The 14,483-nt window shown below is 36.5% G+C and overlaps 1 protein-coding gene across 4 annotated transcripts in view; it reads left to right on the forward strand.

Annotated features, from left to right (window-relative positions):
* The window catches only part of ZCCHC2 (zinc finger CCHC-type containing 2), a 44,817-nt gene that overhangs the window by 12,983 nt on the left and 17,351 nt on the right, over nucleotides 1-14,483 (forward strand). For all 4 annotated transcript variants that reach the window (XM_030041751.2, XM_030041749.2, XM_030041752.2 and 1 more), the window contains exons 2-6: nucleotides 1,743-1,854; nucleotides 5,206-5,282; nucleotides 7,797-7,868; nucleotides 11,163-11,275; nucleotides 13,251-13,345. In XM_030041751.2, coding sequence (XP_029897611.1) covers nucleotides 1,743-1,854; nucleotides 5,206-5,282; nucleotides 7,797-7,868; nucleotides 11,163-11,275; nucleotides 13,251-13,345 — 469 coding nt within the window. The remainder of the gene's footprint in view (nucleotides 1-1,742; nucleotides 1,855-5,205; nucleotides 5,283-7,796; nucleotides 7,869-11,162; nucleotides 11,276-13,250; nucleotides 13,346-14,483) is intronic.

A 14,483-nucleotide genomic window follows, 5' to 3' on the forward strand; every position in this document is an offset into this window, starting at 1 on the left:
AGTTCATTGAAGAATTCACAAACTGCAAGGGGATTCCGATGTCTTTTGACACCTCTGTGCTTCCTCATTCTAGTCTGCCTGTCGTGACAGTTTTGGAGCCCTCTGTACCAAACAAGGTAACTAGTCTTAGTTGCTGGTTTGTCCTATCATGTTGCACAAGTCCTTCAGGGGAAAAAAAAATTACATATACTCTGGCACTTATTTCCAGAATCTTACGCTTCCTGTATTTAAAAATAAGAGTACTGTCTGAAGATATATATTTTTCCTCCACCCATCTTTTATGAAGGTCTTTCAGTGGAGCAATGTTCTTCATCCTGAATGAGAAAACAGACTTCGAACTTTCAATATATATCTCCAAAAAGTATCCATTTCTCCCAGGAATTTTATTTATTTTATAGAGCTACCAGTAAGACAGCTATTTATTTACCTTCTAGTTTTCATGCAGACCAGTTGCAAAATATTTGTGGTGCATTGAATGTCCTCTATTTAACTTGCTTCTTTTGAAAGCTTTCCCAAGAAACCTACCCTCTGTTTTAGCTTCCAGTGCTTAGTAAAAAACAGTGTTTGGTTGATTTGTAGTGCTAAACAGAAAACCACCTTCTCTCCCCCTCTGTGCTGCTGCCACTGCTGCTATCATCAATATGGTATTTGCATATTGATGGCATTTAGGTACTTGCTAAGCTCATATGTTATGCTACTTGTTACAGATAAATAGAGGTGCCTCACTTAAGGCAATGTGTCATTTCCTTAAAACATGGAATTACACTGGTCAGCTGGCAAAAGCAGTTGCATCTGAAATCATTGGACATTTTACAACATGCCTGAATTTTAGCTTGGTTGGTCAGTTTGGTTTTTAACAAGACCTGGTCATTGAAGAACATGTAAATTGATACTTTAATGTTTTATCTTAATTTGGGAAAAATTACATAGGCTCTTGTTACCCTAGAGAAGACACTTGAAGTCCATTCTCATTTAATACTTTTCTCTAATTTGTCATTAGCCTAGTTTGTTCTTTCTTGTCTCACTTATCTGTCCATGTTACCTGCCTTGTATGATTTCCTGTTCTGTCCCTCCTTATGCATTGTATTAAAACAGTAGTATTTCTTGGCATATAATTTTGAAGTCTGCATGCAAATGGGGGAGATGAGCTTTCAGTCTGTCCTTTTCTCTATGGAAGAGAGGGTGTTGGTGGCAACTGGTTGTGTGCTGAATATTTAGTAAGAGGTGCATGGATTTAACTGTTAGGACTGTATGTCCTCATAGGCTGTCCAAACAGTTATTCATGATTTCCTATATTGAAGAGGAGGCAGGCTGAAGATACAGGGCATGAATATAATTGAGGAGAATCTGTTTAGAGTGTAGCGATAGATGACTTCACAGGTTAGTAACTGAAAGAGTTCATACTAACAGTAAATTAGCACTGAAGCTCTGAGCTAATGATCCTGAATTGGCTAGCTTGAGATACCCTAAAGGCACATGACCTGCCTCCCACCCTGTTCTGTTTTTAAAATAAGGTCAGTGAAGCATTGGCGGATATAGCTGACATTTAATAAATACATAAATAAAGTAAGAATTTTAATGCCTAATGACCACATTTTTGCCACTGTCAAGAACTTCAGGTTTTTCTCCCACAGAATACCAAATAAGGAACTTTTTTTTTTTTTTAATTTCTGCTGTTTAGAGCAAGCTTTGATAATATACATTCTATTAAGACACTTCCTTTTTTTTCCTTCTCAATTTAGAATGACTTTTCCCATAGTGACTGCATGTCAAGTAATGAGACCAGTTTGCTAGAACGAACCACAGCACCTCATGATGGACTACCGATAGCTTCCCATAGACCTCAGCGAGAAGGTATGTTGTCTGAGGTTTCTTTTGAGGAATACTTTAAGGTTTCTTTGAACGCTAAACTCTGCCTGGAGTTGTACAAATCTTGCATCTGTCTTGCTGTTTATCTGAAGGAGAAACTGCAATGATTGGTAAGTATAATAACTTCTCTGCTGCCTGCTTGGTCTTTTCTTTATTATAACAAGATGTCATTCTTGTTAGCTGCTAACTTCTAGGGACTGCATGCATGATAATTGTTTGCAAATGGGCTTCCTCCTGAAAAAAAGAGGTGGGATTTGGGAGAAAACATGAAAATTTAATGCAATTGTATTAACGGTGTTCAGATTTTTAAAGTAAAACTTAACGTGAAGATACTGTGAAACAGTGGATAGCTTTTTCTGCTTGATTCAGATGTATGCAATTAGTCTTAAAAAACAAAGAAAGAAAAAACACATAATTAGGAGGTTTTATAGAAGTGGTAGTTAGGAGAAGTGAGAGGCTTTCCATAGAAGTCAGTCATCTTCGCTCTGTTGGGGAGAATGAGAGCAAGGTTTCAGAGTGTAAACGGAACTCTTCTGTGCAATTGTCAGCACAGTTTCTTCTCTTTGAAGAAATGAGCATTACTGAAAATCGATTTATTCTTACCCTTTATTCTCCAATAAGATTAGCAAATCACTTGTCTACTCAAAATTAGTCTACACTATCCTGCAGGTAGTGAAGAGCTGGCAATCTGGGAAAACTATTGCTATTGCTTTTGTCCTCATAAATGTCCTTTTGTCTCTACTGTGGAGATTTAATTACGCTTTGAAGGCAGGCAAATTGAGAGTTTAAATTCCTTGAAAAAAAACACAGAGAAAGATTATGGCAGATTACAGACAACAAACCTGTTTCAAATCCTTTTACAGAGTTCAAAGTGTTCATATTCACAAATTAGAAACACAAAAGGGAGACTCTCTTTAGCAACTCTCTTGAATTAAGTAACAGAAGCACAGAAAAGTCGAATAATTGAATCTAGCAAAGAGCTTAAATATTTCTCAGCATTTGTATTATCATAGTTAGAAACTACAGTGACAGATCAGAATCATTTTGTGATATTTGCTATATAGGTATGTGATAGAAAAAGACCCCAGTACAGAAATCTCCTTACTGGGTTAGAAATAGCACTGATAATAAAACTTAGTTTTTATTCTCAGCTGTGATGAATATGAATTTTAGAAATCTTGACTTATACTCTAAAATGAAAGCAGTTTAATGTATACATGCTTGAGTTAGTCCTCCTGAACACCTGTTGTGTCCAAAATAGATGTAGAGATGTAACACGCCTCATTGGCTTGTATATTCAAACATTTCTTCTCGGTCTAGCCATTTAGAATATTTAAAGTGTAATTGTGGAAAGAGAATTTTAAAGCTGTCTGTTGAAACTGTGGAACTAAAGCTGTGCAGCAACAACACTGTAATTACCTGTTGTATCACTTACTATGGTGAAGCATGCAACAGCAACAAAAAGAAGTTACGGAAGCTGAAGGTATTACATTGTGTAATAAAATTTCTTTATACTTGAGGACAAATGTATTTAACATTGAGAGCATTCAATAGTTTAAAGTAAACACAGTCTCATTAGAAAAGAAGCCTGTCTGTGAATGTTAATGGTGTTAGTTTCCATAATTATGTATGCTAAATATATGCATGTAGTAAAATGCAATTTAAACCACTATTTTCAGTTCCAGTCATGGGAATCAACTTTTTAATTAACTTATGAATATCAACTCAGCTGATGGTATCAATTTTAACACTGACCATTAAGAAACTTTACTGCACCAAAACTCATATTATGCCATAGTCCTTTTTCTAACAGTGCTTTTATCTATACCAGACAGGTAAAGATTAACGTCACTAAACATTTGGCTTTTCATGGTATCTTGATGTATGTTACTGTCTGGCATCCTTAGCTCATCTCAGATTGCTTTGTAATAATTAATCTTCATTAACAGATAAAAATGAACTTATTGTCTAGCTCTCTAACTCGCAGGTAGAGGGTTACAATCAGTGTACACCAGCAGACTCAGTATTTGTCAGTCTTTCTACTGCAAGGATTGGAAGCTGTAATACTATCACTAGGCTTATATGCTGGCTTGTTATTCCTTTAAGGAAGTTGACAATACTTAGTTTTCTTAGAAAAGGCATGTTTGATGGGGATGATAGTTTAATTGTAACTTTAACAAAATTCATTAAAGATGTTCAAGTTAGATGAAATGGTAATTAGCTAATCTCCAAGAATAAGCTTTGTAACATACACTTGTAGGAGGTTGATTTTTAATATTATTATTATTATTATTATTATTATTATTATTATTATCTCCCAATATATCCCACACAGTTAAAAATTGAAAGGAAAACATTACCTGGTAACACCACCGTCCTCCCACCTCCTCCCAAAAAAGAAAAAAACTTTCAAAAGCATTGAAAGGAAGCATTGATGGTGTAGGGCTCCTCAGACTGTTTTTTAAATAAAACTTTTTACATGTAGAGATGTGTTCATGCTTGTAAAGGAATAAAATTCTGTTGAGTTCTTAGGCCAGCATAGCAGGAAAAGTGAAAAGCCCATCTCACCTACATAAGGATTTTTATATAGAGTATTACCTGAACAATGTCGTGTGCCCTCAAAATCTCCAGGCTGTGAAAGCCATATGGTGCTGCTGCTTACCAAGTCACAGCCATAACTTGCGTATTCCTGAATACAGTAGACTATGGGGAAGGAATGTTAAAGTAGCAAGTACTTTAAAGTACCTTTCTTCCTTTTCAGATAAATTTAATGATACTTTTTACAGTACGATTGTAGTAGCCTTCTGCTTCTCCTCTTCATTTTCTGTTTGCTGACACTCATTTCTCTCTCCTTCAGGCCTTCCCCAAGTGTTTCCTTCCACCTAAGTGCCCTTCAGAAATGCGGTGGTTCTGCCTTAGTTTGTTCTTATACTACTTGATGTTTCAGAAACGTGGATGTAGAAGGCACTGTCACTGGCTTTTATCAGCACTTGTTACTTCTTGGAGTAAAGATGCAATTTGACTTCCTTTTATTGACTTTTCACTTAGAGTGGTTATATTGTTGTATTTATGTGACTTTCGGTCTAAATAAGCTCTTTGGGTAATGCATAGATTCCCATGATCTGCAATGAAGGGGTTGTGGTTAGGCCAGAGAAATACTTTGTAGAGAACAAGGCTCCACCTGCCCCCTGCAGTTTGTTATAGTAAAATAGCATCTGAGAAAGAGTGGGGTTGTGTAAGTCAATAAATAGCATACAGTGATTCTCAGTGGCTAGGTAGGTAGATGCATTTTCAGACTGTAATTTTGACATGTACAATAAGGTGTTTTTCTTTCAGCTGTACACATTGAGAAGATAACCCTGAAAGGAGTACCAAGAAAAAGGGCTGACAAACATTTGGAGTACACATTCAAAGTAAGCAAATGCCCTCCAGAATGTTAAAGTAATTGTCTTCAAGATATCTATGTATTGTAGATATATATAGCTTGTTTCAAATACCTGCTCAGAAGGCAATTTTGAATGACATTAGGGTCTTCAGAGATTCTTGGAATTATCCTATAATTCTCTTGGATTCTGTGTGCAGATCAGGTGTTTTATGTAATTGTGGGCATAAGGTGGGAATGTGTAAAACATCAGCCATAGCTGGGTGTGTGACATGACTTCAGGAAACTTGGCATTTCCTAATTTGGGGAAGCATTACAAAGAATTCTAAAACTAGTTGATCGTTTGCTCAAGTGGCATAGGAGTGCAGTTCTTATGTCTGCAGCTATATATTGCTTGGAGTCATATGGTCACCTTAGGTCTCTTTCATGAATGTTTACCATAAGAGAATGGCTCCTGTGGTTTTTGGCAAAACTGAGGGTTGGTTTATTGGTTGGTTTGTTTTGGGGTCTGTTGGCTTGTTAAGGTAAAACCAAACAAGCTAAAAAATGTCAACGAACTTGAAGGCCTACCTGGTATAGTCTTCATGTATTATAATAGCCAGAGGCAACGTATAAAACAATTATGTGAGTGAATTTTAAACAAAACTGAAACACTGCTGCTTACTATTTTGGCAGAGAAGCTTTTGGTATTGAGGTCTGGTATTAAAGTCTGTAGGTGTTAAATAATAGCTGCTAAGGCTGTTGGTGGTGATGTTCTATTTGAATCAAAGTACTAATTTTCTTAGCAAGGACTGACTAACATCATGAGTCATTTGGCCAATAGATATTAAGTCTGGTAGTATGCCAGTTTTGCACATAGAGCTAAATTTTACCTTTTTTCCCCCCAAACAAAAGAATGTTTTAGATCAAACATTATAACTGGCCATATGACATGGGTCGTGGGAGCTCTTTGAAGAGACAAACTTTAAAAAATGCCATTTTGAGATGAAAACTGATGTGTTGATCCCAAAGTTTGATATTGTATTCTCTAAATGGATGTGAATTACAGACTTTAGTCTTTCCTGGTATTACTAGAAGCTTAAAATTTGAGTTAAGTTGACATGCATACTATCTCTGTTTTTGAAGTAAAGTAGTGGCAACAGATACCTTGTTGTTGATCGTGTCTGAAGGTGAAATTTGCAAAAAATTCTGCACTCTTCTTTTGCTGAGGACAGTAATGTGGAATGTAGCCTTCAAAGTCTTAAAGGTTAACTTGCCCAAGTATTTCAACCTTGTCATAGATCTTTTGTCCGAATAGTCTGTGAGCTGAGTACTAGGTAAAATACAATAGTAGATAGGAGAGGTTTGTACAGAATGCCCATATGGGTTATTAACATTTAAAGTCACAGAACTATTTTGAAAATTCAGCACGTAGATGGATTTGACAGTGGTTTTGAATTTCTCTGTTAAAGGGGGAATGTGGAGATTTTCTGGGAAGTATTTGAGTAAGCTTGAAACTCCTCCACCTCAGTTCTTTTAGGATAGAGTTTCCTCTTCTCATCTGTACAGGTATATACTGTGCTCCTCACTGCAGATCATTTTATGCTTGCCCAGACACTGCTTTTTTAAGGTTATAACAGCAATTACAGTCATGGCTTCCCAACTGAGGGCACCAAGAGTAGCTGGCATTTCTGGAGACTACGTTGAAGGCAGTTGGTGGTTGACATTATTCTGTCAACTCTTGCAAGTAAATGAATATTTATAATTGCCATGTCCACTCCCATTACACAGAATCTTCCCATGCATGTAATGGGAATCTTAAGCCCAGAAGTGGACTTAAAGCCAGGCAGCACTCATCTAAGCAAGCTTACTTCTTTTTACTTCCTCAAAATATGCACATGAAGGTGCTGTTTTACTACTTGCATGTTGTGTCAGAATAATAAGCTACTGAAATTTTTGCAAGCATATACCAAAATGCTGTCTGATTCTTGAGTAACTTCTTTAGTAACTTGCAGTAGTACTTTTTTATGAATTGTACCCTACGACAACTTCTGTATGACCATGTAAGATTCACGCATGAGGCAGATAAACTTATTTTATAGGCAATATGAACAAAAAGAGAATTATTTTTTTTTTACTAATGATAATGGCAACAAGAGCTCCGTCCAGTATGTCTGACCTACAGTCCTTTTATCTGGTACCTGGTTTTTGCAGTTAATGATGTCTGTTTGATACCAAAGTCCTGTAATTACAGAGCCTTCTGCCTGGTTTCTTTCTGAGTCAGTAAGTCAGTAATCTTGAGGGACTTAATTGCATTCACCTGAATTTGTTCATACTCCCTTTAGCCACAGATAACATGAAGGTGAATCTTAAAACATACACTCAAAATTAGTACATGTCTCTGAAAAAGTACACAGTTATCCCTGTTCTGTCTGGTATTTACTTATCTGCAAGTGTTAACTCTTAAACCGAGATTGTCAGATTTATGGAAATGTTAAGATCAGATAGCTGGTATGATATTTGGAAAAAGAAACTTTCCTCATTTGTTTTTTTCCTTCCTTACTAGGTAACCTGGTCCGATCTTTCGGTAACATGTGTAACAAAAACACACCAGGAGCTTCAGGAATTCCTGCTAAAAGTATGTATTGAAACATAAAAAAAATATCAGGTTTATAACTTCAGAAGTAGTCTAGGAGAGCTGTGATTTCTGGGATGTAATTACAGAAACAAAAGCATGCTACCAGATTTTTGTACTTCACAATTGTATTAACCATTTAAATCATGTATATGGTGGTGGAGCAGCTTGACAGATGAAGAAGGTCAACACAATGTTTAGGGAGTTTCCCAGGAGGAAATCATTTGTCTCATCTGAAATTGATCTTACAGTTTTAATTGAGCTACCATAAAGGTACCAAATGAGTTTTTAATACTCCCCACAGAGTTAACATATAGGTACAAGTGCTGCTCGTTTGCTTATTGGTGTTCCTGTTAGAATGACCTTAAAGAGTATTATTTGTTGTTTTTAATTAATGAAGCAGAGCCATGAGCATAATAGTTCTTAATTTTACTGTTGTATTCTTCAGTGGAGTAGAGGCAGGCGTATTCACTGTTGCAAGGAGTTACATTTGAGGAAAATCTAGCAACTATTTGTGCGTGTGTGTGTGTTTAAAAAAAGTACAAGTTCTCTAAGTTGTTCTCCCCCCCGCCCCCCACCCCAAGCAGGGAATGCATTTGTGTGTATAGGCCACATGCAGACCATATGCGTGTGGTGACCTTGAACTGTGTGTTTCATTGCCAGTGTCTAATATTTGGGGTTCCACCTATTCTGGGAGATTCTGTATTTAAACTCACTGCTCAGAGCAGTAATGAAAGATCTGCTTTGGGCATGTTTTGATGGCATCTGGTGTTCTTAACTGCAGTGTTAATTGCAAGTGGAAAGCCAGTTACTGTACAAAGGTCATTGTCTTGTTCACTGTTTCAGTTATCAACATTATGTTTTCCAGCATTGTAGAAATGAAGCAGTGAGTATTCACTGCTGCTTTAATCTAGTTGGAATACCTAGTTCCAAGAGTTCCCAGAGCTTGATTTGTGAGGATTTCAATTATGGGTGGCATGTCTGGTTGTGGATGGGGTGTCCCACAACATAGGGTACATGCATCTGCTCCTGAAGAGAACCTTAAAAGCAGGACTGTCATACAGGATCCCACGCAGATGAGTGTTCAACAGCATGCTTCCTGTTCTCCTGCCTGTAAAGTAAAGATAAACACCAGTTTCTGAAGTGGACCCTCTAGTACCTACTTGCTGCCAGGAGGAGGCGGAGGAGCCAGGAAAACAGGATGCAAAATGTTGCAGAGCCATCTAGTTTGACTGACGGCAGCTCTTCAGATGTGGAGCGTTCCGTGTGCTGGCTTGACTGCTCCAGCAGATTCTAGATATATAGAAGATAGCAGGACAAGAGGAAGACAACCACAGGCTGCTACGAGCTTGCTGAGGTGTTCTGTGGAGAATGTGCATAGCTGAAAAATATATTTGGTTTGTGTTGGTTTGATAGCCATAAGTAGAGAAGACAGAATTGTTAAATAAAGCACGATAAAACTTATACCTTGCTTTAAAAAGCACTGTAGAAGAGAATGCTGTCCAATACATATGCACTTGCATTTTGGCTTTTTGTTATTCTTATTTCCAGTCTGCATGGCATTGTTAAGTAGTATGCTCAGTTTCCTAAGGACAGAAAAGAATGGTCAAAATACTTGATAGGAAATTCCAAGGTTGTGGGTGATAGGAGTAAGATAACTGTAAAAATTGTTTCAGAATAGAAGCATCGGTGGGAAAAACTAAGATAGTAAATGGGATAGCTTGGATGCTTTGTATTTAAAGAGCACCTTCTCTTAGGTGATAAGCATAAAAAGTTCTTCACATGTAGGAAATTACCCACGTATCTGGAAGAAGGACTAAGCCTTGTTACTTACAAGCTTATATCTCATTACCTGAAGTTAAGATAATTCAAGCACCTAATCTTGGTTTTGTAAACTGAATCTTTAACTACAGAAGGAATTTAATTCCTTTTAATGAAAGTTCTAAAGGAAAAAAGTTGTGGCTGTTCCTGGAGACAAATTTAAATACAAAACACCGGGACAGGAGGTTTGCTCACCTCTGTGCTTCTGCAGTAGCTTTTTGGTACCTTTTGGTTAATACTGACTAATTCTTCAGTCAGAGTTCCTCAATTGCACATATTAAAGCCAAAGGGGTCAGTTAAGAACAGCTGCTTTCAGCACTTCTTTCTGGTTTTGTATCTAATACACTTCAGGTGCTATAGCACTGTACTATTCTAATACTAACAGCACTTGTCTGTGTGGGTTCCAGAAGTTGCTTTTAGGTATGTTACCAAGCAATTATCTACATTAGACATAGTGTCTCTCTATTAGTAGCTTTTCATTCAGTGAAAGAATTACTTAGTGCTTTGCTGTTGTACCACTAGCAGGATGTAATATCCAGCTGGCACTCTGGATTGGGTGTATTCCAGATATGCTAGAGGAAGATGCTGCTCTAGTGTAAATTACTTAATGCTGTTGATCATAACTGATGGCAGATATTAACCAGATTAGCAATAGCTTTTAACTTCAGGAAAAAGCATTTTTGCTATGGCAGTTTACTTTTAATTGCCCCCAAATTAAAGGATTTTTTTTTAATATAAATTAATGAATTTGATCAGCTTTAATGTACTTAAGTACATTATTTTGGAAGTGGTAAATGTGAAAAATCTTTGTTCTAGGGAATATTTTCATTTAAAATAGATGTGCTCTTTAGTAGCAGGGATTTTGCCTTCTGAACTAGAACATCAGAAGACCTCACTTTGTAATACTGGCATTGGAAAGAGTTACAGTGAATTTTCATAAGTTTGAGTGTTAATAGCAACTGGAGAAGGACTTGCTATTGATTAATCTCAATATTGCCCACTGAAGTCTAGTGTATTATATAACTGAAACAGTCCCCTTTCTACTCGTGTTTCTTTAAAATAATTTAATGTAGCTAAGTGATGATAGTAAGTACAGTGCATTTGTCCTCCCTGGTAATTTTTTTATGTTATTTTCAGAGCTGCTTTCTGTGTGTGAAAGATTTAAAGAAATAAATCAAAAAAGGCTGTAAATTACTCTGGAAAAGAACTTAGTATTGGTAAATTTCTGTATGTAGTTCTTTCAAAGAGAGCTTTAAACCATCTTACACCTGGGTTTGATGTGAGGATTTACACCAAGGTGTTTCTCTAGCAAAACTAAATTATGATGATTTGTTGTACCTTTGGTCTGTAAATTACCTTACTTAGACTGGAACAATAGAGTTTCTTGTTGATACCAAAAGGTATAAAGACTGATGGTGAACAAATAGAGTCTTTAAAATGTCAGCTACTCATTTTTCACATTAACCTTTTTCTCAGCTCCCAAAGGAACTGTCTACTGAAGCATTTGACAAGACTATTTTAAGAGCACTAAATCAGGGTTTTCAGAAGAGGGAAGAGCGAAGGCATGCTGATCTTGAGCCCGTAATCAGGTAAATATTTTAGCAAATAACCTGAAATGCATCACCTGAAAAGTGATTGGAGTCAAACTAGAGGACTTTTAGGGACAATGGAAATTCTGCTGCCTAAACACAATTGGTGAAGAAAATGGGAAGGCAGTAATGAAATAGATATTCTTGACTCTTTTTCTTTTTTCTTTAAATTGAGACTCTTATTAAACTTTAATAGATTACTTCTTTAGAGGTAATCATACAACTACAAAAATATTTGTCCTGAGTAGCAGTATATAGCAATGATTGGCACTTCTGTGAGGGTCTTACCTCCATTATCCAAGGGTATATTTAGAAATACTAGAAACAGTAACTCTGAATGTATGTTCTGATTTTATGACAGGTTAGAGTGAGAGACAGAATAGAATTTGGAAAGAATAAACAGTAATAGTGAAGCATGTATGTAAAATTAAATGTAGCTCACACATTTGTAAGAAAATGGCCCATACCTCATAACCTACTATTTAGTGATGAGAGTGCTTGCTGGGATGTGGGACATGTTGGTCAAATCCTGTAACTCAGAACAGCAATATGAATTTGGGTGTGCCTCCCTGTTTTTTTTGTTTGCTACAGATGTCTTGTTACATTTGTTCTTTTCTGTCAAGGTTGTTCAACCTTGTTCAAAACAACTTAAATTAGTCATCAGATTAGGCAGCATCTCTTGAGTTAGGGTACTTGCTGAATCAGGCACCACTTTTCAAGCTCCTACTCAGAATGTACTGCGGGTCCAAGCAAATCAGACCTTTGGGTTTTGTCTTAATAACTTAGCTTAAGAAGATAGGGAGCCACTGTGTGTTTCGACCTCCCCCCTCCTGATATTCTTTTATTCTGATCTGTAATATTATTTGTCTGTCTTTATTGGCTTGATTGTCAAGCCAAAATCTAAATCTGTGCAAACAATTTTGGCTAATAAACATTCTGGTTTTAAATGAGCAAACTTGTTACATAGAGGTTGACTGAAGAGAATGTATTGTAATACAGAAAGGTTGTGAAGCCTCACTGCACAGTAATTACAAACCCAAGAGATTCAGTTTGAGGATAACCTCTGAACATATCCAACCATGTTGTAGTATGGAACTACAATTACAATTTGCAAATTATGTTGTGACTATACTGGAATGCTATGTGAATAATCTCGTGATAATAGCATTACTGTATACAAATTTTGTTTTCTTACAGTGTCAAGTTTAGCAGATATATATATATATATATATATATATATATATATACACTTATTTGGGGGTCTTAAGTTGTGCCAATTGCCAAAAATTGCTCTCCTGCTCCCATCCCCCAAAAAAGTAGAACTGGGTAGTGCTTCCTGGCAAGCAGTAACAGAAAACTTGGTGTGAGATGTAAAACCCATTCATTCTTGGCCTATTTTCTTATCTGAAGCTAATAGAATTTGTCACTGACCTCTTGGGAACAGACTCAGAGCAGTGTGGAGCAATATTGAGAATCCCACTCTTTGCTCTTGGAGATAATTATGAAACTCAAATACTGATGTTATTGGTGAATTCAACTTTGTAGTTAACCAAATAAGTGTATTTAAGGAAGAGATGCATTGTTTTGGGAAATTAAAAGCCTTCTCAGTTAAAAAAAAAAAAAAAAAGTTAAAAAATAAGGTCCAGTGCTTTTTGACTCAGTTCAAACTCCTTTTTGATAAAATGTTACAGGTGGCTAAAATGTTTGAATTGAGATGGCTCAAAAACACATACTTTTAAATTAAAAAAATTCATCATACCAATTTCTTATATTGGCTGTACTCCGACTTTACACTAGCACTGAACAAAAAAACTCCAAAGTAGCATTTAACGTTGTTTATGCTGAACATGCAATTTGAAGTGTTTGGACTTCTTAAGAACTGCCTAATTTGCTGTTAAATGGTACTGTAGTAAATTTTTGTATTCTTCCTATGGAATATTGCTTACAGTTTAACAAACTCTCACTTAATTTTCAGGCAGCTATTTTCAAATACATCGCAAGCTTTTCTTCAGAATCAGAGAGTATACAACTTCTTCCAATCAATTTCATCAGAATCTTTGCACACTCACAGTAAGAAATATCCTAATACTGTTTTATATAACAAAAAGTCTATAAAACGCTATTCTTCCTGTCGTGCCTAATTACAGTTTTACAATTATGTATTCTTGTTACATTGTATTCCACTGGTCGTATTTGAACTCCCTGCCAATGAGTAGTCGCTTCAGCAGATTCTCATGCTTTTAACAGTGGGAACGTGCTATGTGGCATCACCTTGTGTTCCTTTCTTTCTTTCTTCTCCCCTGTACCATCATGCTATTAAAATAGGTAATTAATGAATTGAGTATGTGCACCAGTTCGGGACTTTTTCCTTTTAAGAAATCTTAAACTTTGGAACAAAAAGCTTGAGCTGACCCAAAAAATCACATCTGTTTTTTGTTTGGTTTCTTTTGTAGATGAAGCGTTTGTCTTGATATTTAAACTAAGATTCATTTTGGGTACATAGTACATAAATGGTGGGATGGCCCTAATTTCAGAACATACAGAATCTTGTTCAGAGCATTTGCGTTGCAGAGATTTCCTTGGTGGACCTCTTATCTACTTGTGTATTACAAATTGTTTGTGCGACCTAAGCTTAGCTTCTCTGTGTGGATGCCTTAGGATGTGATCTTTGTTTCTGTTGAATCTTTTCTTCTTTCAGTGCATGTTTACACCATGACAGTTAAGGCACTGACTGTGAGGCCACTGCCTCAGAAGTTTCAGAAGATCTTAGTAAGGAATTGAATAAGTTGGAGTTTTCAAACAGACTGCTCATATGCGCCTGGAAGAAAATAGAGGAATGACGGCTGACTTTAATTTGAAATGTTGCATGTGATCTGTGACAAATGTATTCTTTCCATGATGAGACGGAGGCATTGTGATTAGGGTAGAAGCTGGAGGTCATTTTGTGACACTTTTTTTTTTTTTTTTTTTTTAGTAACACTGAGGACATTCTTGCATGGCAGTTTTGTGAAAATGTTAAGTTAATGAGGTCCAGGATGGTTGTGAAACTGGCTGGAATTTACTGCTGTGAAAATTCTGACAACTCTTTTGTACTGAAAGGCTGCATGGGGAGGAAAGAGTTTCTGAAGTCCAGAAAGGTTCATGTTAATGACAGGCACACTGCACAGGCTATGCATGTTATAGTCTGTAGACTACATCTAGGTGGGAA

Source organism: Aquila chrysaetos, chromosome 18 (genome assembly GCF_900496995.4).
Source record: "Aquila chrysaetos chrysaetos chromosome 18, bAquChr1.4, whole genome shotgun sequence".
Lineage (NCBI taxonomy): Eukaryota > Metazoa > Chordata > Aves > Accipitriformes > Accipitridae > Aquila > Aquila chrysaetos.